This window comes from Elephas maximus, chromosome 5 (genome assembly GCF_024166365.1).
Source record: "Elephas maximus indicus isolate mEleMax1 chromosome 5, mEleMax1 primary haplotype, whole genome shotgun sequence".
Lineage (NCBI taxonomy): Eukaryota > Metazoa > Chordata > Mammalia > Proboscidea > Elephantidae > Elephas > Elephas maximus.
Window position 1 is genome coordinate 138,512,265 of NC_064823.1, and position 21,540 is coordinate 138,533,804.

General features: G+C 42.8%; 1 protein-coding gene across 3 annotated transcripts in view; it reads left to right on the forward strand.

The window, feature by feature from the left end:
* Positions 1 to 21,540, forward strand: part of CCDC149 (coiled-coil domain containing 149) — a 194,754-nt gene that overhangs the window by 91,484 nt on the left and 81,730 nt on the right. For all 3 annotated transcript variants that reach the window (XM_049886425.1, XM_049886424.1, XM_049886423.1), the window contains one exon: positions 21,020 to 21,181. In XM_049886425.1, the coding sequence (XP_049742382.1) occupies positions 21,122 to 21,181 (60 nt within the window). In that variant the 5' untranslated portion in view covers positions 21,020 to 21,121. The remainder of the gene's footprint in view (positions 1 to 21,019; positions 21,182 to 21,540) is intronic.

Sequence of the window (21,540 nt, forward strand, 5' to 3'; positions counted from 1 at the left end):
TATAAAAGCTTTCCTGTGTGTTCCATCTGGCAAGGTCCATGTGTATAGTTGCCGTTTATGTGGTGAAAGAAGGTATTTGCAATGAAGAAGTCGATGGTCTTGTAAAATTCTATCATTTGATCTCCAGCATTGTTTCTGTCACCAAGACCATATTTTCCAACTACTGATCCTTCTTCTTTGTTTCCAACTTTCTCATCCCAATCACCAGTAATTATCAATGCATCCTGATTGCACGTTTGATCAATTTCAGACTGCAGCAGCTGATAAAGATCTTCAATTTCTTCATCTTTGGCCTTAGTGGTTGGTGTGTAAATTTGAATAATAGTCATATTAACTGGTCTTCCTTGACTACATCTGTGGAAAGAGACGATGCAAAAGCTCAATATCATCAGTCAGAACAAGGCCAGGGGCCAACTGTGGAACAGACCATCAGTTCCACATATGCAAGTTCAAGTTGAAACTGAAGAAAATCAGAGCAAGTCCATGAGAGCCAAAATACAACCTTGAGTATATCCCACCTGAATTTAGAAACCATCTCAAGAATAGATTTGATGCATTGAACAGTAGTGACCAAAGACCAGACAAGTTGTGGAATGACATCAAGGACATCATAGGTGAAGAAAGCAAGAGGTCATTGAAAAGACAGCAAAGAAAGAAAAGACAAAGATGAATGCCAGAGGAGACTCTGCAACTTGCTCAAAAACATTGAGCAGCTAAAGCAAAAGGAAGAAATGATGAAGTAAAAGAACTGAACAGAAGATTTCGAAGGGTGGCCCAAGAAGACAAAGTATTATAATGACATGTGCAAAGAGCTGGAGATAGAAAACCAAAAGGGAAGAACACGCTTGGTGTTTCTCAAGTTGAAAGAACTGTAGAAAAAATTCAAGCCTCGAGTTGCCATAGTGAAGGATTCTATGGGGAAAATATTAAATGACTCAGGAAGCATCAAAAGAAGATGGAAGGAATACACAGAGTCATTATACCAAAAAGAATTGGCTGAGGTTCAACCATTTCAAGAGGTAGCATATGATCAGGAACTGATGGTAGGGAAGGAAGAGCCCCAAGCTGCCCTGAAGGCATTGGCGAAAAACAAGGCTCCAGGAATTGATGGAATATCAATTGAGATGTTTCAACAAACAGATGCAGCACTGGAGGTGCTCAATCGTCTATGCCAAGAAATATGGAAGACAGCTTCCTGGCCAACTGATTGGAAGAGATCCACATTTATGCCTATTCCCAAGAAAGGTGATCCAACCAAATGTGGAAATTATAGAACAATATCATTAATATCACATGCGAGCAAAATTTTGCTGAAGATCATTCAAAAACGGCTGCAGCAGCATATCAACAGGGAACCGCCAGAAATTCAGGCCGGTTTCAGAAGAGGATGTGGAACCAGGGATATCATTGCTGATGCCAGATGGATCCTGGATGAAAGCAAAGAATACCAGAAGGATGTTTACCTGTGTTTTATTGACTATGCTAAGGCATTCGACTGTGTGGATCATGACAAATTATGCATAACATTGCAAAGAATGGGAATTCCAGAACACTTAATTGTGCTCATGAGGAACCTCTGACATAGATCAAGAGGCAGTTGTCCTGACTGAACAAGGGGGTACTGAGTGGTTTAAAGTCAGGAAGGGTGTACGTCAGGGTTGTATCCTTTCACCGTACCTGTTCAATATGTGTGCTGAGCAAATAACCCAAGAAGCTGGACCATATGAAGAATGGGGCATCAGGATTGGAGGAAGACTTATTAACAACCTGCATTTTGCAGATGACACAACCTTGATTGCTGAAAGTGAAAAAGACTGGAAGCACTTAGTAATGAGGATCAAAGACCACAGCCTTCAGTATGGATTACTCCTCAACGTAAAGAAAACAAAAATCCTCACAACTGGACCAATGAGCAACATCATGATAAATGGAGAAAAGATTGAAGTTGTCAAGGATTTCATTTTACTTGGATCCACAATCAACAGCCGTGGAAGCAGCAGTCAAGAAATCAAATGATGCATTGCGTTGGGCAAATCTGCTTCAAAGGACCTCTTTAAAGTGTTGAAAAGCAAAGATGTCATCTTGAAGACTAAGGTGAACCTGACCCAAGTTATGGTATTTTCGATTGCATCATAGGCATGTGAACGCTGGACAATGAATAAGGAAGACCGAAGAAGAATTGTGGTGCTGGTGAAGAATATTGAGTATACCATGGACTGTCAAAAGAATGAACAAATTTGTCTTGGAAGAAGTGCAACCAGAATGCTCCTTAGAAGCAAGGGTGGTGAGACTGCGTCTTACATACTTTGGACATGTTGTCAGGAAGGATTAGTCCCTGGAGAAGGACATCATGCTTGGCAAAGTACAGGGTCAGCAGAAAAGAGGAAGATCCCCAGCGAGGTGGATTAACACAGAGGCTGCAACAATGAGCTCAAGCATAACAATGATTGTAAGGATGGTGCAGGACCAGGCAGTGTTCATAGGGTCTCTATGAGTTGGAACCAACTCAATGGCACCTAAGAACAACAACAACAAAAGAGCTTTGTAACACTTGCCTGAGCAGGGCAGAGGCCTAGAGCCAGAGAGAGGTGTGCCTGTAAGCACAGCTGAAAAGGGCTGTGCTGGTGGAAGAACTGTATCCTGAGTGTTCCTGAATCTGAGCTGTAACATATACTTCCCTAATAAACCCCATAATCGTGAGTATTGTCTGTGAGTTCTTTGTGGCCATTGCAACGAATTATCGAACCCAGCATAGAAGTAGAGAGTGCTGTGGGAGGTACAGTTGGTGTCAGAATTGGTAAAGATGGTGGAGAGAGGAGGCATGTCTGACCTCTGCCTCATAGGAATCAGCCTTGGGCTGTTGCCCAGGAGTCAGCTCTTACTCAACCTGGGGGAGAAGGGGGTGGCAGAAAGCTTCCCAGACAGGAAGTTGTGAGGTGGGTCCCAGACAGGATGAGAAAAGAGAGGAGTAAGAGTGAGTGGGGGACAGCAGTAGGTGGGTTTAACAGGAACACAGAGGGCAGGAAAAGGAGCAGCTGGAGATGAAGCCAGAGAGGTGGGTTGCGGCCAAATATTGAAGAATTCTTGTTTGCCAGACTTCTTAAGGCATCAGAGATTTTCTGAAAGAGGTGGCAGGATCAGATTTATATCAGAGGAGCTGATACTTGATCTAGACTGGCAGGGAGATAAGAGGAGGCCGTTGTAATGGTCCCGGCAAGAGATCACAAACCAAACCGGCTCCCGTTGAATTGATTCTGACTCACATCAACTCTATAGGACAGAGTAGAACTGCCCCATAGGGTTTTCAAGGCTGTAATCTTTTTATGGAAGCGGACTGCCACCTCCTTCTCCTGTGGAGCGGCTTGTGGGCTTGAACTGCAGATCCTTTGGGTCAACAGCCCAGCACTTAACCACTGTACCACCAGAGCTCCTTAAGAGATCACAAGGGCAGAGCAAAGTAGAGCTTCTGGGAAGAGACCAGTACCAGTCAACGTTGAATTGACTCCCACACAAGTGTGTCAGAGTAGACCCCATGGGCGTCAGAGTAGAACTGTGCTCCACAGGTTTTCAATGGCTGATTTTTCAGAAATAAATCACCCAGGCTTTTCTTCTGAGGCACCTCTGGGTGGACTCAAATCTCCAACTTTTTGGTTAGCAGCTAAGCACCTTAGCCCCTTTGCACCACTCAGAGATTTCTCTGGGCACAGAGGGGTGGCTTATCTAAGGTTGGAGAAGCTATGCTGATTGTTGAATTCTGTTTGCCTGGAGCTGCTTATTAAATGGGACAGGGAGGGATTACTGGATGGGGGATCCAGGGTAGGGTGGAGGGGAAGGCGGTAACAGAATAGAAAGTACAAGATGGCTCGGGGAGCAAGTATCTCTTCAGAAAAGATTGTGTCTGCAGTTGAGAAGGTTCTAAATTATTCCTGAACATGAACCCTTCGGCCGTGTGTGTTTATCATAACAATGAGAAGCCTTTCTGGTTTAGCAGTCTATATCCTTGCAGTGGCTAATGAGAGCCAGCCTGATCCTATCAGTAAAAATCGCCAAGGACCGTGAGTCATTGTTTGATGGAGAGGGTCACTTGGCGGAGAGGTTCCCCCCTGCCGCCCCGACTTCCTGGCTGCCTGCATCTCCCAGCTACAGCTATCTAGTTGTAAAGCCATCCAAATAGTAATGTAATATGTCAGATAGTCATTTAATTATTATGCTCTTCCTTGTAGCAATTATGATTTGCTTTATTGCAGATAACAGTAAACGGTAGATAAAAGCCACTCAATAGCAAAAAGAGTGGGTTTGGGTTCTTAAGGTGATAAGGACCAGGCTACCTTAGTGGTGTTAGCACATAGGCATGAATTAACATTGACAAATGAGTTATGGGCTCTGCTTTAAAAATATAATTGAAATGCAATTCAAAAGAAATCAATTTTTGAGAGGCTAATAAAAACATTTCACGATATCTACTCTACGTGCCAAAAACTGGGCATATTTTACCGAGCTTATTCCATTCGCATGTGACTGATTACTTAGTGTACTTGGTGTGTGGTTCTTCCCTGCTGCCAATTAGCAGCTGTGTATCCAGCTACCTCCCTGTAAGTGTTCTTATAAAAAATAGCGCATCTTAAACTGTATATCTGTTTCTGTGTATGATTACTAGAGACTCAGAGGTTAATTAAAATAAAAAGGGTTGCTGTTAAACGACCATTTCTTTTTCGTGCTTTATTCACTAGCTAGGAAACCTTGGCATGGTAGTAAAATAAACTCAGCAGAATGAATCCCTTCTGGGCTAGCGTGGTGAACATTTATTGTTTTTTGACTTCCCAGCATTTACTTCTCTTTCTTGGGTTTCCACCCAAGAAAAGATCCCAATTTGGGGGGGCATTACCATTGGATGCGAGTCCCTACGTAGTGCAAATGGTTAATGTGCTCAGCCGCTAACTGAAGGTTGGAGGTTTGAGTTCACCCAGAGGTGCCTTGGAAGAAAGTCCTAGTGATCTGCTTCTGAAAAATCAGCCATTAAACCCCCGGGAGCACAGTCCTACTCTGCCGCACAGGGAGTCGCCATGAATAGGAATCCAGTCAGTGGCAACTGGTTACCTTTGGATACATCCTGGGGGGACTGTGGGCAGGTGTCCTGTTCTCTCCCAGGCAAAGGAAGGGACATGATCAGCTTTAGACCAATTGGAGAGAAGGGGACTGAGACATTAGGTCCATCCCATTCAGCAGCCTCTCACCAGGCGTTTCCTTTATTGAGACCTGGTGGTTTCCAGGTCCCACCTCCACCCTCTAACCTCCAGATGTGCTTTGCTACCTGCCTGCTTCTAAGTCTAGATCTCTATCCTCCTGCCAGTTCTATGAGTGCCAGTATCCTTCCGGTAAATTCGTATGTTAGTATGTCAGTGCCTGTTGCTTACAACCAGAGAATTCTAATTGACGTATGTAGATAACAGTCTGGATCTGCTGCTTATTACCTTTGTGATGAAGGGCAGATTGACCTCTTTGGCCTTCGGTGGCCTCATCTCTAAAATTGGGCTAATCTTATAACCTATCTCATAGAGTGGTCATATGGATTAAATACGATATTTTAAGTAGAACATTTAGCATAGTGTCCGGAAAATAGTAACGTTCCCAGATAGTGGCTGCTTCTGTTAATGTTATAGTTCTTATTACTCCTATTCCTATCCCTATCCTTATTCCTAACAGTACCTGGCACACAGAAGGCATTCAGTAAATGCTCACTTCATTTCTTCTTCCCCTCTACTGAAAAAAAAAAAAAACAAAACTAAAACCCTCCTTTTTTGAGGCGGGAAGGAGGACGAATGTCCTTGGTCCTTACTTACACATGATATGGGATGACCAGAATTATGCCTTGACTAAAGAATGAAAACAAAGAGAGTAAAGTCTGTATCCCTTGTCCCTGCCCAAGTGACCAGAAAGTGGTCTGCCCTGCTCAGCTCATCCTCAGAGTGTGTTTGGGCAGCCACGTGACCCATATGCCCGGGGATGACATTCTGATACCAGCTGCAGTGGCCACTGCTAAACCCTCACGGTGTGTCTGGTTGCCTAGGTAGCACCCTGTCTAGCAATATTGCCTGTGACAAGGTGATAACAGGCCACATTAAGAAACAGCAAAGCCGGTGTGTTCTTTGTAGGCCTGACAGATGAGATCAGATTGCAGGATCAGAGGGCGCATCCGAGAAGACAACCCTGATCCACAATGGCCTCCCCTTCACCTGTGAGCTTGGTAACGCATTCTTCCCAAGCTGTGCAGTCCAGTATAATTCACAGCACATGCTATCAGAGTGAAGTTTTCTTCCGGAGAGGATTCTGTATCTCATTCCCCTAAGGGCTCCTGATTGCTGGAAAATTAAAATCTGACTCCCCAGCTCCATTTCCAGGCCCTTTCTGGTCTTCAGAGGGCACCATCTCTCTGTCCAGTTTTATCACTCACAGTCTTTATTCCCACCCCTATTCTGCAGCCAACCCTGGTGTCACTTGCTCCAACAATGTGACCTCCAGGGTCTCACCTTTGTATATGGCTGTTTCCCCTGCCAGGAATGTCATTTTCCCAGTTACCTCTACCTGTCACAACTTCACCTATCCCTAAACCATAAAAATCAATCCCTCTACCTGTTCTTCGGAGGCCTCGTGGCTCAGTGGTTAAACACTTGGCTGCTAACTGAGACATCGGTGGTTTGAGCCCACTAGCCACTCTGTGGGAGAAAGATGTGGCAGTCTGCGTCTGTAAAGATTTATAGCCTGGGAAACCTATGGGGCAGGTCTTCAATATCCATTTCAAATGTCACTTCTTCCACCAACACTTTGAGCACCGTCTTTGCCAAGCTGTCCTTACTCTTTCTCTCCTTGGGATAAAAATAGCAGTAATATTTGCACACATATAGCACTTACTGTTTAACTGTGTTGTATATATTAACTCTTTTAATTGGCACACCAGCCCTATTAAGTACTATAATTATCCCATTTTAACATGTGGGGAAACCGAGGCAGGGAGCGGCTAGGTAATTGATGACATAGCCAATGAGTGTCAAAGCCAAGATTTGAACTCAGTCATTCTGACTTCATCTGCAGTGCTCTTAACCCTTACTGGAAACCACCTTTCTCCGTGTTCTGAAAGCTTTGCTTATCTCTCTCTCTCTTGCAGTTTTTAGGTACTATAGTAAGTAAGTGTTCCTGGGGGTGCAAACAGTTAATGTGCTTGACTGCTAACTGAAAGCTTGGAGGTTCGAGACGCACCTTGGAAGAAAAGTGTGGTGATCTACTTCTGAAAAATCAGCCATTGAAAACCCTGTGGAGTATCGTCCTACTCTGACACACTGGTGTCGCCATGAGTAGGACTTGACTCGACGGCAACATTTTTAGCAACTATTAGTGAAATAATAATCAGAGTTGTTATTATCATTTATCATCATATCATCATCATTTTTATTAAAGTGCCAGGCATTATTATAAATATGGATTCTAAATGTGGACTTTTTTTTCTTTAGCCATAAATTTGTATATTAATTTGGTAGAGTAGAGACAATGTTGCACTTGGAGTGAGAAAAATGCTTGGCTCTGGTTCTGGCTCTGGGTCTTACTAGACAGCTTTGGAGAAGTCCCTTCACTATTCTGAGCTTTACCTATAGAATAAAGAGTCTGGCTTAGATCATTCCTGAGGTCTAGAGAGCCAGAAAGCTCTAACATTCTGTGAGTTAAGAAATCTGTAAAATGGGGACAATACTACAGGACAATACTACATGTCACAAGGTATGATGAAGTAGCAATGAGATAAGATACAAAGTTTTTTCATTCACTGTATATGTAGCAAAGACCATATGCAAAGACCTGGAGATAGAAAAACAAAAGAGAAGAACACACTCAGCATTTCTTAAGCTGAAAGAACTGAAGGAAAAATTCAAGCCTCGAGTGGCAATAGTGAAGGATTCTATTGGGAAAATATTAAATGATGCAGGAAGCATCAAAAGAAGATAGAAGGAATACGCAGAGTCACTATACCAAAAGAAATTGGCCGAGGTTCAACCATTTCAGGAAGTAACATATGATCAGGAACCTATGATACTGAAGGAAGAAGTCTAAGCTGCACTGAAGGCGTTGGCAAAAAACAAGGCTCCAGGAATTGGTGGAATACCAATTGAAATGTTTCAACAAAAAGATGCAGCACTAGAAGTGCCCACTCGTCTATGCCAAGAAATTTGGAAGACAGCTACCTGGCCAACTGACTGGAAGAGATCTTTATATATGCCTATTCCCAAGAAAGGTGTTCCTACCGAATGCAGAAATTATCGAACAATATCATTAATATAACATGAAAGCAAAATTTTGCCGAAGATCATTCAAAAGTGGCTGCAGTAGTATATCGACAGGGAACTGCCAGAAATTCAAACCGGATTTAGAAGAGGACGTGGAACCAGGGATATGATTGCTGATGTCAGATGGATCCTGGCTTAAAGCAGAGAATACCAGAAGGATGTTTACCTGTGTTTTATTGACTATGGTAAGGCATTTGACTGTGTGGATCATGCCAAATTATGGATAACATTGCGGAGAATGGGAATTCTTGAATACTTAATTGTGCTTATGAGGAATCTGTACGTGGATCAAGAGGCAGTGGTTCTAACAGAACAAGGGGGATACTGCATGGTTTAAAGTCAGGAAAGGTGTATGTCAGGGTTGTATCCTTTCACCATACCTATTCAATCTGTATGCTGAGCAAATAGTCCGAGAATCTGGACTTTATGAAGAAGAATGGGGCATCAGAATTGGAGGAAGATTCATTAACAACCTGCGTTATGCAGATGATACAACCTTGCTTGCTGAAAGCGAAGAGGATTTGAAGTACTTACTAATGACGATCAAAAACCACAGCCTTCAGTATGGATTATGCCTCAGCATAAAGAAAACAAAAATCCTCACAACTGGCCCAATAAGCAACATCATGATAAACAGAAAAGATTGAGATTGTCAAGGATTTCATTTTACTTGGATCCACAATCAACACCCATGGAAGCAGCAGTTAAGAAATCAAAAGACCCATTGCATTGGGCAAATTGGCTGCAAGAGATTTCTTTAAAATCAAAAATGTCACCTTGAGGTCTAAGGTACACCTGACCCAAGCTGTGGTGTTTCTACTTGCCTCATAAGCATGCAAAAGGTGGACAACGAATAAGGAAGACTGAAAAAGAATTGATGCCTTTGAATCGTGGTGTTGGTGAAGAATACTGAATATACCATGGACTGCCAGAAGAACAAAAAAACTGTCTTGGGAGAAGTGCAGCCACAGTGCTCCTTAGAATCAGGAATAGTGAGACTTTGTCTCATGTACTTTGGACATGTTACCAGAGGGATCAGTCCCTGAAGAAGGACATCATGCTTGGTAAAGTAGAGGGTCAGTGAAAAAGAGGAAGACTCTCAAGGAAATGGGTTGACACAGCAGCTGCAACCATGGGCTCAAGCACAGCAACAGTTGTGAAGATGGCACAGGACTGGGCGGTGTGTCCTTCTGTTGTCTGTAGGGTCTCTGTGAGTCAGAACCAACCCGACAGCACCGAACGACAACAGGTACCGTGCATTATTCCCTGTGCTGGAGATATAGATTGAACAAAGCAATATCCCTGCTGCCATGGAGAGGAAGATACTGAAAAACCGAAAATTGAAGAATAAATATATGATTGAAAGCCAAGTAACAGTAAGTGCCATGAAGGAAATTAAAATAGGATAAAGGGATTGAGAGTGAGGGTGGTGGCAGAAGCTTCCTGAAAAGGAGACATTTGAGCTGAGATTCTGATGGAGCCACTGAATCCAAGCAGAGGGAGTACAAAAGCCCTGAGGAGAACAGTGAGCAAGGGCGAGTGGGAAACGTTGGATTTTGTTTTAAATGGGATGGGAAGACATAGGAGGTTTTGAGCTAGGGCATGTTACAATCCTCTTATCTAAAAAGCATCCTTCTCATTACTATGTGGAAAATGGATGGTGGGCAGCAAGAGTGGAAACAGGAGGCTAGTGCCAGAGCCCCAGCAAGAGATGACGGGGGCCTGAGGGAAGGTGATGGCGGTAGAGGCGGGTGAGTAGTATTTGAATTCAGTATAGCATGTGGAGGTAGAGTCCGTGGGATTTGCTGATGGATTGAATGGGGGCTGCGAGAGAGAGAGAAGAGGCAAGGATGACACCAAGGCTTTGGCTGGTATATGATTTGTGTTAGTTATGGAAAAGGGGAAGATTGGAGGAGGGGTAGATTGGTGGGGCGGTGGGGGGGGAGGAGCCAGTTTAAGATGCTTCTGAGAGGTCTGGTTGGAGACACTGACTACAGGGGTGGATATTAGACTAAGATATTCAGGTGAGAGGGCTGAGCTGGTGAAATCAGTGTGGGTGTAGTCAGTACAGAGAAGCATTGAAGGCCACTAGATTTAAGCCAGAGCTCATGGAGCAGGGATGTAGCTAGTGAAGAGCGCCAGGCCTGAGTCCCACCTGTGCGAGTGCTCTTTGAAAATAAAGCCTCCCGTGCCTGTGGTGCAGTGGGTGAAGCACTAGTGTGCAGTGCACCACTCAGCGAGCCAGAACTCTTGGTGGAGTCAGCTGGTCACTGTGGAGATCTATCGGTGACCTGTTGCACCAGGAGAGTCAGTTATGGCCCATGGAGCATGATTTAAAAGGTCCCAGGAGGGCTGCCTGCCTTCCAGAGAGGACCAAGAAATACCATGAGTTAAAATGCATTCCTCTGAGTTACAAAATTAGCTCTAGGATGTCCTTATTAAAAATATGGTTTTACCCTAAAGGGGTAGCACATTGAACGGTTAATAATTTATGTGGTGCCAGTATAGAACAATAAAGAGGCTGGAATTTGCAATTAAAAGTCCTGGTGTGAGCTGACAGTTGTGTGTTACATGACCCTGGGGAAGATATTTTATCTCTTTGAATCTCAGTTATTTTGTCCATAAGATGGAAAAAATAGTTCTTGGCCCACTTGTCATGTGGTATTGAATATCAGATGAGAGAGTGTCTGTGAACATGTTCTGTTAGCTTTGTGGTTGTTAGTCGCCTTTGAGTCTGCTCCAACTCGTGGTGACCTCATGTATAATAGAATGAAATGTTGCCTGGTCCTGTGCCATCATCATGATCATTGGTATGTTTGAATCCATTGTTGTGGCCATTGTGTCAATTTATCTCATTGAGGGTTTCCTCATTTTCATTGACCCTCTACCAACCATCATGTCCTTTTCTAGTGATTGTTCTTTCACGATGACGTGTCCAAAGTAAAGGAGCTGAACTCTCGCCATCCTCATTTCTAAGGAGCATTCTGGTTGTATTTCTTCCAAGACTTATTCATTCTTCTGGCAGTCCACAATATATTCAATATTCTTGCCAACATTACAGTTCAAGTGCATCTTGTCTTTTGTTTCTATTGTCCAGCTTTTTTATGCATGTGAGGCGATTGAAAAGACCATGGCTTGGGTCAAGCACACCTTAGTCATCAAAGTGATACCTTTGCCTTTTAAATTTTAAGGAGGTCTTTTGCAGTGGATTTGCCCAATGCAATGTCGTTGTTGTTAGGTGCCATTGAGTTGGTTCCAACTCATAGTGACCCCGTGTACAACAAAATGAAACACTGCCTGGTCGTGTGCCATCCTCACAATCGTTGCTGTGTTTGAGCCCATTGTTGCAGCCACTGTGTCAGTCCATCTCCTTGAGGGTCTTCCTCTTTTTCGCTGACTCTACAAGCATGATGTCCTTCTCCAGGGTCTGGTCCTTCCTAAAAACATGTCCAAAGTATGTGAGACAAAGTCTCGCCATCCTCGCTTCCAAGGAACACTCTGGCTGTATTTCTTCCAAGACAGACTTGTTCTTTCTTTAGGCAGTCCGTGGTATATTCAGGGCAGTGCATGGCTTGAATTCTTGATTGCTGCTTCCATGGATGTTGTTTGTTGATCCAAGTAGAATGAAATCAATCTACTTGTTAGCTTTAAAGTGCTATAAAAATAATAACTTTTATTTTAAAAAAGTTTAGGAAGCCTATTAGCATAGCACATTTCATTTCAAGCTCACAGTAACCTCACTGAGGTGGGCAGAGTAAAAAAAGCAGAGTAGGTATTAATTAATCAGAGCTGTTTCTCAGTCCCAAAGAATGAGATAATTATTTCCATTACATAATGGTCTTTATTCTGGTGCCTCTTACACCTGCTCATCTCTTGAAACTCATTTCAAACATCATATCCTCTGCGAAGCTTTCCTCCCTGTCCAACACCCGCCCCCAGCCTCATCTTTGCCTCTCTCATGGCCTTTTAGTAAATATTTGTTGAATGAATGAATAAATGCACAGAGTGCCTTATTATAGAATAATATTTTTCAGACTTTTAAAATAGCAATCCACAATCAATGTGTGAAAATAGACATATGTGTGTGTCTATCCATACACACATATTCAAAAAGTTTCACAAAACAATGCTTACCTTTACTGCATGGAACACACTCTGATATTTTTTGTTTTATTATGCTTTTTGTTGTTATTGTTACAGTTTGCCTTTTTTTTTTTTTTTTTTTAAGAAAATGAGAGTTACAACTGAATTGATTTCTTGACCTAGGCTAATGGAATATGCTGGGAGTCTAGAACCTTGTTCTTTGCAACTGGGTGAGTCACTTGTGTTATCTATGAGGCTTCTCTCAGCTCCAGCAATCTATACTTATTCTAAAGGTTAAAGAAATAAGGAAGCTTTGGGAATAGGCACACAGGGTTATGGTAGTTTGAAAATTTTCTGCATTTAACATAATTCTAGGTTTTCCTAGGCTACCTGAGGAAATAGAAATCTGATGAATGCTAAGTTTTCTGGACAATTCCTGTTTGAGAAAGGTTTGATTTTTGTCATGCATAAGTCATCAAGACCATGCAGAAATTTGCAAAGATGACTTTCAAATAAAACTCAGGTCCAGTATCCACAATCCTTGTGGCCGAGATGTGTTTCAGATGAGGGAGTTTTTGGAACCTGAAAGGAAGTGCAATAACTGTACATATATTGTGTATCATCCCTAGCTGAGTCGAGGGCAGCATCCAGTAATCAAACACCGACTTTTCTTCAGTAAATGTATGGATATTCACACTAAGTGGTACAGACACCCTAAACACCCTCACGTAAGCTTAGATCAATGATAAGATATGAAAACATTTTCAGGTTTTAGAACTTTTGGGGTTTCAGAGGGGTTCCCTGGGTGGTACAAATGGTTTATACTCGCCTACTGATTTAACGTTCATCAGTGAGCTCAAGCATAGCAGTGATTGTGAGGATGGTGCAGGACCGGGCAGTGTTTCATTCTGCTGTACATAGGGTCACTAGGAGTTGGAATCGACTCAATGGCACCTAACAACAACAACAACAATCTAAAAGTTGGTGGTTAGTACCCACCTAGCAGCACCATGGAAAAAAGGCCTGGAGATCTGCTTCCATAAAGATTACAGCCAAGAAAACCCTATGGAGTAATTCTACCTTATAACACACGAAGTCACCATGGCCACCAAGTCAACTGGACACCTAGTCAACTGGACAGCACAGGTGTTTTTTTTTTTTTAAATTAGGATTCCTGAAAAAACCCAAAACGGATTATGAAAATGAAATTTTCTTATCCAGGTGTCATGTTTCTCCTTTTAAAAACCAACATGAGCATTTATCCCTATAGGAGCTCAATGCCTGGTACCTAGAAGGTGCCTAGAAAATGTTTGTTGAGTGAATGATTGAGACCAACTACAGCTTATAGAAAATTCCTGTTAAAACAATCAAACTGTTTTTGAGAAAATAGTCCTCCAGTTTTTTTTTCTGGGGTCCTTTAGTTTTATCCCATTTCTTCTGAGTGGGTGGAAATTGAATTGTTTCTTCTTGGCCCCCACACAAGGAGCAGAGGGGAGTGTGTGTGGATTCTTCTATATTTTCCTTCTTCCTTCAAGCCTTGGAGGCCTGGTGGCTCAGTGGTTAAGAGCACAGCTGCTAACCAAAAAGTCCACAGTTTGAATCCATTAGCCGCTCCTTGGAAACCTTATGGGGCAGTTCTACTCTGTCATATAGGGTCACTGTGAGTTGGAATCGACTTGGTGGCAATGGTTTTTTTTTGGTTTCAGGCCTTTCATCTGAGGAAAGAAGAGGCAAGTCCATGAGGTTTAGAGAGAGTTGAATGAAGAGATAAAGGTTTTACCCTTTTTGTTCTAGCTCCAAAAATGTAGCCAAATTCATAATTCCCTTCTTAGCTTCCTTGCGCTAGACATACCAACTAGCTATAATAGCCAGTTCTATGACTATTCTGATTTTTTTTTGGCAGAATGCTTATATTGTTAGGAATTGGGGTCCCACAGGCTTGGCTCTATAAAACCGAGTTCACATTGTGCCTTTGCAATCCCTTGGCACATTACTTAAACTCTTTAATTTAAGCCTCACTTCCTCATTTATAAAATATAACATAACATAGTAACTCCAATGAGTAGTTATGAGAATTACATGGAGTTCTTATGTGTAAAGCATGTGTCAGAAAACATTTTTGTTGTTGCTAATAGTCATAATAACAGTGATATCTTCCTCCTTATCATTGTGGACACTCAGCCGAAGCACAGACCAGTGGCAAATATAATCTCTACCTACCATCACCTTCATGTTCTTCAGTATGTATTGTATTAGTCAGGGTGGGCTAAGTTATGCTTTGATAACAGCCAACCCCCAAATCTCAGTAGCTTAATACCATGGAAGTTTATTTCTGGATCACACGAAGTTCTCTGTGGATCCAAGTGACTCTCTCCAGGGCAGCTGTCCTATGTCGCCGCTGTACTCCAGGATGTTTTGGTCTTATGCTGCCTCCATAGCAACACGTGCTTCCACAATCGCTGCAGCAAGGGAAGAGAAAGCTTGGAAATTCATACCTTTACTCTTCAGTGCGTCTACCCTGGAAATGACTCATATCCCTTCTAATCCTATTTTATCAGCAAGTCACATGGCTCTGCCTTACTCCAAAGTAGTGAGGAAGTACAGGCTTGCCATGTCCCTTGAAGGAAAAGAGAGCTGGAAGTATTGGAGAGAGGCAGGGTTGTTATGAGCCGAAATCGACTCAATGGCAACAGGTTTGGTTTTTTTGCTTTGAGTGGTAAATCTGTAGTAAATTGCTATTAAAACACCACTTCAGCCACAGCACTCTTCCCAATTAGGTGGCTGCCCTAAAGCGCCTCCTATATAGAGATTCTGGAACTCCTGCTGTCCCATGATCTTTGGAAGCCATTGAGCTGGCTCTGTCCTAAACAAAGTTATTGTTGTTGCTAGTTGCTGTCAAGTTGGCTCCAACTCATGACAACCTTATGTATAACAGAATGAGACGTTGCCTGGTCCTGTGTGCTATCTTGATGATCACTGGTGTATTTGAGTCTGTTGTTGAGGCTGTTGTGTCAGTCTATCTCATTGAGTTTCCCTCCTTTTCACTGACCCTCTACCTTACCAACTGTCTTAGTTATCTAGGGCTGCCATAACAGAAATACCACAAGAGGATGGCTTCAACAAAGAAAAATTTATTCTCTCAGTCTAGGAGGCCAGAAGTTTGAGTTCAGGGTGCCTACTCTAGACGAAGTCTTTCTTTCTGTGTCAGCTCTGGAGGAAGGTCCTTGTCATCAATCTTCCCCTTGTCTAGGAGCTTCTCAGCACAGGAACCTCAGGTTCGAAGGATGTGCTCTGCTCCTGGTGCTGCTTTCTTGGTGGTATGAGGTCCCCCTGTCTTTCTGCCTGCTTCTCTCTTTTATATCTTGAAAGAAATTGACTTACGACGCAGCCTAATCTTGTAGATTGAGTCCTGCCTCATTAACATCATAGAGGCAGGATTTACAACATATAAGAAAATCACATCAGATGACAAAATGGTGGACAATCGCAATACTGGAAATCATGGCCTAGCCAAGTTGACACACATTTTTGGGGGACACAATTCAATTCATAACACCAGCTGTGATGTCTTTTTCTAGTGACTGGTTTTTCCTAGTGACATGGCCAAAATAAGAGCGCCGAAATCTTGCTATCCTCACTTCTAAAGAACATTTTATTTGTATTTCTTCTAAGACTGATTTATTTGTTCTTTTGAACACCCATGGTATATTCAGTATTCTTCTCCAACACCACAGTTTGAAGACATCGGTTCTTCTTCTGTCTCTGTTTTTCATTGTCCAGCTTTTGCACGTGTATGAGGTGATTGAAAAGACCATAGCTTAGGTCAGGCATACCTTAGTCATCAAGGTGACAGTTCTTGAAGAGAGTAATACATTCTGGACTGATGTCTCTCCACCCTCAGTGTTTTTCCCTGCACCCTTTCCCTGAGAAAGTATCTGGTGATGGTATTAAAATTGTGAATTACTCGAGTCTGAGGGCACCCTGGAAATTGCCGTCATTCCTCAGTGAGAAAACTGAGGCTCGGGCAGTGTTTGTTTTGTTCTGTATGTTTTATGGGTTTGCCAACATCATAATAGTTCATGATTGGCCCACTGCTAGACCTACCTTGGAGCTCTGTTGGCTCAGTTGTGAAGAGCTCAGCTGCCAACCAAAAGGTCAGCAGTTCAAATCCATCAGCGGCTCATTGGAAACCCTATGGGGCAGCTCTACTCTGTCCTATAGGGTCGCTATGAGTTGGAATCGACTTGACGGCAACGGGTTTGGTTTAGACCTATCTCTGGGCAAAGGCTGGTGGTTTTCTGGTGCCCACTTTCTCCATTGTCTACACTTATCTATCCTCCTTTGGGAGTCTACATGTCCCAAGCAAAGTAATGTGTATTGTCTGGTTCTCCCTGCTCTTTTTGGTCCCTCTGACTCCCTCCTATGCCCGAGGCCCGCTTTATTTCAGATGAGTAACACTTGCTTGTTCTTCAGAGCTGCCAGCTGAGGAAGATCGTCATGACCTTTTCCTTTCCTTCCAGCCTTTCTGTTATTTGTTTCCAATTCGGCAGGATAGGAAACAAGGCATTCTAACAGCTGCCATCATAGGTTACCATTTAGAATGAGAAGGAAAAATCACATCTCTTTCCCTGACACCTCCTAGGTTTGCATATCGTTATGTTAATGAGACTTTGCATATATAGGATTTTTGGCCAGGTGTGGTAAAATATTGCCCATGCTCGTATTTGTTTAAAACCTCTCTGTGCTACAGGAGGTCACGCAGACACCCATCAGAATGACTCTGAGAGCAGGCCTTGCCTTTGAACTTGGGGGCTGCCAGCTGGTCCCTCAGTCTCTCCAGATCATTTTAGTTGTTTCTAACTTTTGAGACACTGTGAAGCTTCAGGCCTCCAGAGCCCAAGTTTTCAAACTGCATATTGAGTAAGCATCACCTGTACCATGTGCTAAGAATGCAGATTCCTGAGCCTAGCCGCCAGAGATTCCAATCCAGGGAGTCTGGGCTGAAGCCCAGGCATCCGCATTTTTACCTCACATCACGGTGATTTAAAGCTACAATTATCTAGGGTTCTGCCATGCCAGGCTGGGTGGGACTACAAGGAAAGTCTAATGTGGAACTCTCTCCACCTTCAGCCAGAGCAGCTCCACATTGAGTCATTTTCTAAATGAAGCTTAGGCCTAAGGTAGGTTCAAAAGAGAATTCTACTGATAAAAATAAATAACCTGGAATAAAATTTTTTGAAATCACTGCTGTGGACTAGAGCAGCCCAGCAGTGGCCCCCAGACTCCACCCTTTTCTTGGTGTGGCTTCATTTTCTATACAGAATGTGTTTGCTTTCTTACCCTTTGATGGCTTATCAATGTTCTGTTTTCCACACCCTCAGAGGAATTAAACTGCTGAGGTTCAACACCTCAGAATGCAGGTCTCTGGGTCTCAGTGGAGACCTCTGAGCCTGTGTTTGCTCTCAGGTACCTTAGACCCTGGTGCTGACCTTCACAGCTTCAACAACCCAAGTCAGACCCTTCCTTGGGGGAGGAAACAACTCCTTCTTTGGGCTCTGTCTTAGTTTCCTAAGGCTGCTGTACTGAAGTACCACACATTGGGTGACTTAAAACAACAGCAATTTACTGTCTTATGGTTCTGGAGGCTAGAAGTCCAGAAGGCTCTAGATCTTCCCTTTCCTCTTTTAGCTTTTGGTGGTTCCTGGCAACCCTTGGCGTTCCTTGACTTGTAGATGCATCACTACAATCTCTACCTCCATCTTAACATGGCCATCTTTCCCCCATAGGGCCCCTGGGTGTAGCAAACGGTTCACACTCAACTACTAAGCAAAAGATTGACGGTTCAGACTCACCCAGTCACTCCATGGAAGAAAGGCCTGGCGATCTGCTTCCATAAATATTACACCCATGAAATCCCTATTAAGCAGTTCTAAGTGGTAACACATAGGGTCACCATGACTCATAATCAACTGGGCAGCAATGGGCTTGGTTTGATTTTGGTTTCTTCCTCCTACGTCTCTCTGGGTCTCTTCTCTGTTCATAAGGATTTTTAATGAATTAGGACCCACCTGACTCCAGTATAACTTCATGTTAACTGATGACATCTTCAAAGACCCTATTTCCAAATAAGGTTACATTCACAAGTACCAGGGCTTAGGACTTCAACATACCTTTTGGAGGAACACAATCCAACCCATAACAGACCCTAACAGATTGTCGTCTCTCAGGGTCAGGGAAGCTTGATTCCCAGTCTACCAGTGATTGGTAAGTGGCAGCCCTTGCCTAATCCACTTTCAGTAGACCAGATGCTGCACCTAATCTTGCCTACTGCAACTTGCAGCGCCTCCATGTGATTGGGTTTTTCATCCCCAAAGTTGAAAGTCACTGAGTGTCTTTGGGGCCTCAGGTTTGGATCTGATAGCTTGAAGGGATGAAAGTTGCCATCTATGTGTCACTGATACTAATAGCACTGACAACCGAAGCTGCTGATTATGGGAATAGAACTGCAAGAACAAGAGCGGATCTGTTAAATTGTGTGTAAATGATATTTTTTCCTGTGAAATCTCAATACCTCCCTTAGGACGTTGCAGTTTTGCTTTTTTGAGCCTCTCTCCTGTGATATTTACTCATTGGGGGTTTTACTCTTGAGAAATCACTGTGACAACAGAACCATTTTGCCTCCATGAAGACGATGTCAAAGTCTCAAAATCCAGGATGTTTTAAGGCAAAATTCCAACCTCATTACTGCCAGGAATAAAATTCATCCAAGGTGGAGGTGTCTTCTCTTAGAACTCAAATCTGTCTCAGAATGGCTTTTCTTTCTCCTTTGTTTTTGAAGCCAGGCAATTACTTTTTTTTTTTTAAAGAAAAAAAAATTGTGCTAATGCACAAAACTTTTTCTCCGCTTTCATTTATTTGAAATTGAACTTAACAAAGTCAGTTCCTAGCAAGCACTATATATGAGTAATGCTTTTTGTCCATAAAAGAGCATTGACTCAAATGGTATGGGAGTGCTGATTCTCTCTCTGCTTTGTGTGAGCCTCCATAATGACAAAGTGCTCATGTCAGAGTGTATAATGAAACTATAAATTGTTTTCATGAATGCTCCGAATTTGGTCTTTTACGGGGCAAATTCAAAAGGTATTTCGTGCCACATTTCACATGTGTGAATAACATCAGACGGTGCGATATATCCAATAAAACTAAAGAGTCCTAGTCAGGCTCACCCTGGCCAGTGTGGTAGGTGACCGTCAGTCAGGTGGGGGTGGCTCAGGGCAGCGGGGAGTGTGGAGAAGGAGGATTGAAGAAATCCCATAACTCCCAGGCAAGAGTTCCAGCTAGGTGCACCCTATTATTTTTGGAGACTTTAAAGTGTGGCTAAAATACTTCAGCTCATAAAATGAGTCTCTGGGTGGTGGGTGCCTGTCTTTGAATCACTGAAGTTGTACATTGCCAGGCCGAGGTAGTGAACAAATTCTCAAGTGAGAGAATGCCTGCTGGGCTGTGTGGGCAGGTGCAATCTATTTCAGTGATTTATGGTTCAATTCAATTATTTTTAAGGACTTTTTTTGTATTCTTTCTGTTTATAGAAGCCATATAGGTTTATTATAGAAAATTTAGAAAGCATAGAAAAGCAGAAAGAGGAAATTTTTTTAAAAAAGCAACTAATTTTACTACCATTGCAACTTTTAGTAGTTTTTTTTTTTGAAAATCCTTCTTTAAATATTCTGTGTATGTCATTTTGCAAATTTTAAGAAAATTTTACACAATTTTGCCTGGATAGATAAATCTTTTTAAAACAAAATTGGGGTCTGGTTATATATGTTGTTATTGTTGTAGCTGCCACCAAGGGGCCTTTTGACTCATGGCGACCCATGAATAACGAGATTTGACCGTTGTGCTCCAGAGAGCTGTCATCGGCTGATTTTTGGAAGTAGATTCCCAGGCCTTTCCCGGTCTGTCTTAATCTGGAAGCTCTGTTGAAATCTGTTCAACATCCTAGCAACATGCACGCCTTCACTGACAGACAGATGGTGGCTGCATATGAGGTGTATTGATGGGGACTTGAACCCAGGTCTCCTGAATTCTACCACTGAACCTCCACTGCCCCCCGGGAATATATGTGCATACACATACCACACATGCACACATTTTAACAGTCTGCTTTTGTACTTGTCAATTAGATCATTTCCCCTGTCCTAGTTTATCAAGGGTCCCTGGCGGCATAGTGGTTAAGAGCTATGGTGTGCTATGGCTGCTAACCAAAAGGTCAGCAGTTCAGATCCATCAGCTGCTCCTTGGAAACCCTACAGAACAGTTCTACTGTGTTCTATAGGGTTGCTATGAGTCAGAATCAACTTGATGGCAATGGGTTTTGTTTTGTTTTTGATAGTTAATCGAAGTTCATGAATATCCAAAATTTTGGTGCTTTCGTGAGTGGAGTATGCATCAGGCACTGTAGCAGCCTTTATGTACACTGTGTCACTTATTCACAAATGTCTCTGGGTGTAGGATCTCTAAAAACAAGGCAAAAGAATCCACAGGGTGTGTTAAGTGGAGACCTGTGGCTGTTTTTGACCAGTTGCTCTAATGTGTTTGCTCTGCAGTACCTAGTGTGTAAAAGGAAGCTGGAGAGTAAAAAGGAAGCCCTGCTGATCCTTTCCAAGGAGCTGGACACATGCCAGCAGGAAAGAGACCAGTACAAACTCATGGCCAATCAGCTCCGAGAACGCCACCAGTCGCTGAAGAAGAAATACCGGGAGCTGATTGTACGTATTCACGGTGGTTTTCCTCTTCCCTCGTTAAGATATAAAGAGGGGGATTTTAAAATGCCATTTGTTCAAAATATGGTTAAATTCAAACAATACAGAAGTAGAAAAAGTAAGAAGGGAAAATCACCTGTTTGCCTCTTCCCCTTGCCATTCTCCTGCCCACAGAGAAGGCTCAAGTGTGTGTGTGTGTGTGTGTGTGTGTGTGTGTGTGTGTGTGTATGGTTGTGTGTGTGTCTGTCTGCCCATCACTATTCCTTTGGATCTAACTATTTATAGAGGGACCCAAACCAAGTGAAATACTATTTCAGTTTAGGCTGTGCTCAAAAATAATTTCGATTAAATCCAGTTTTGTTCCA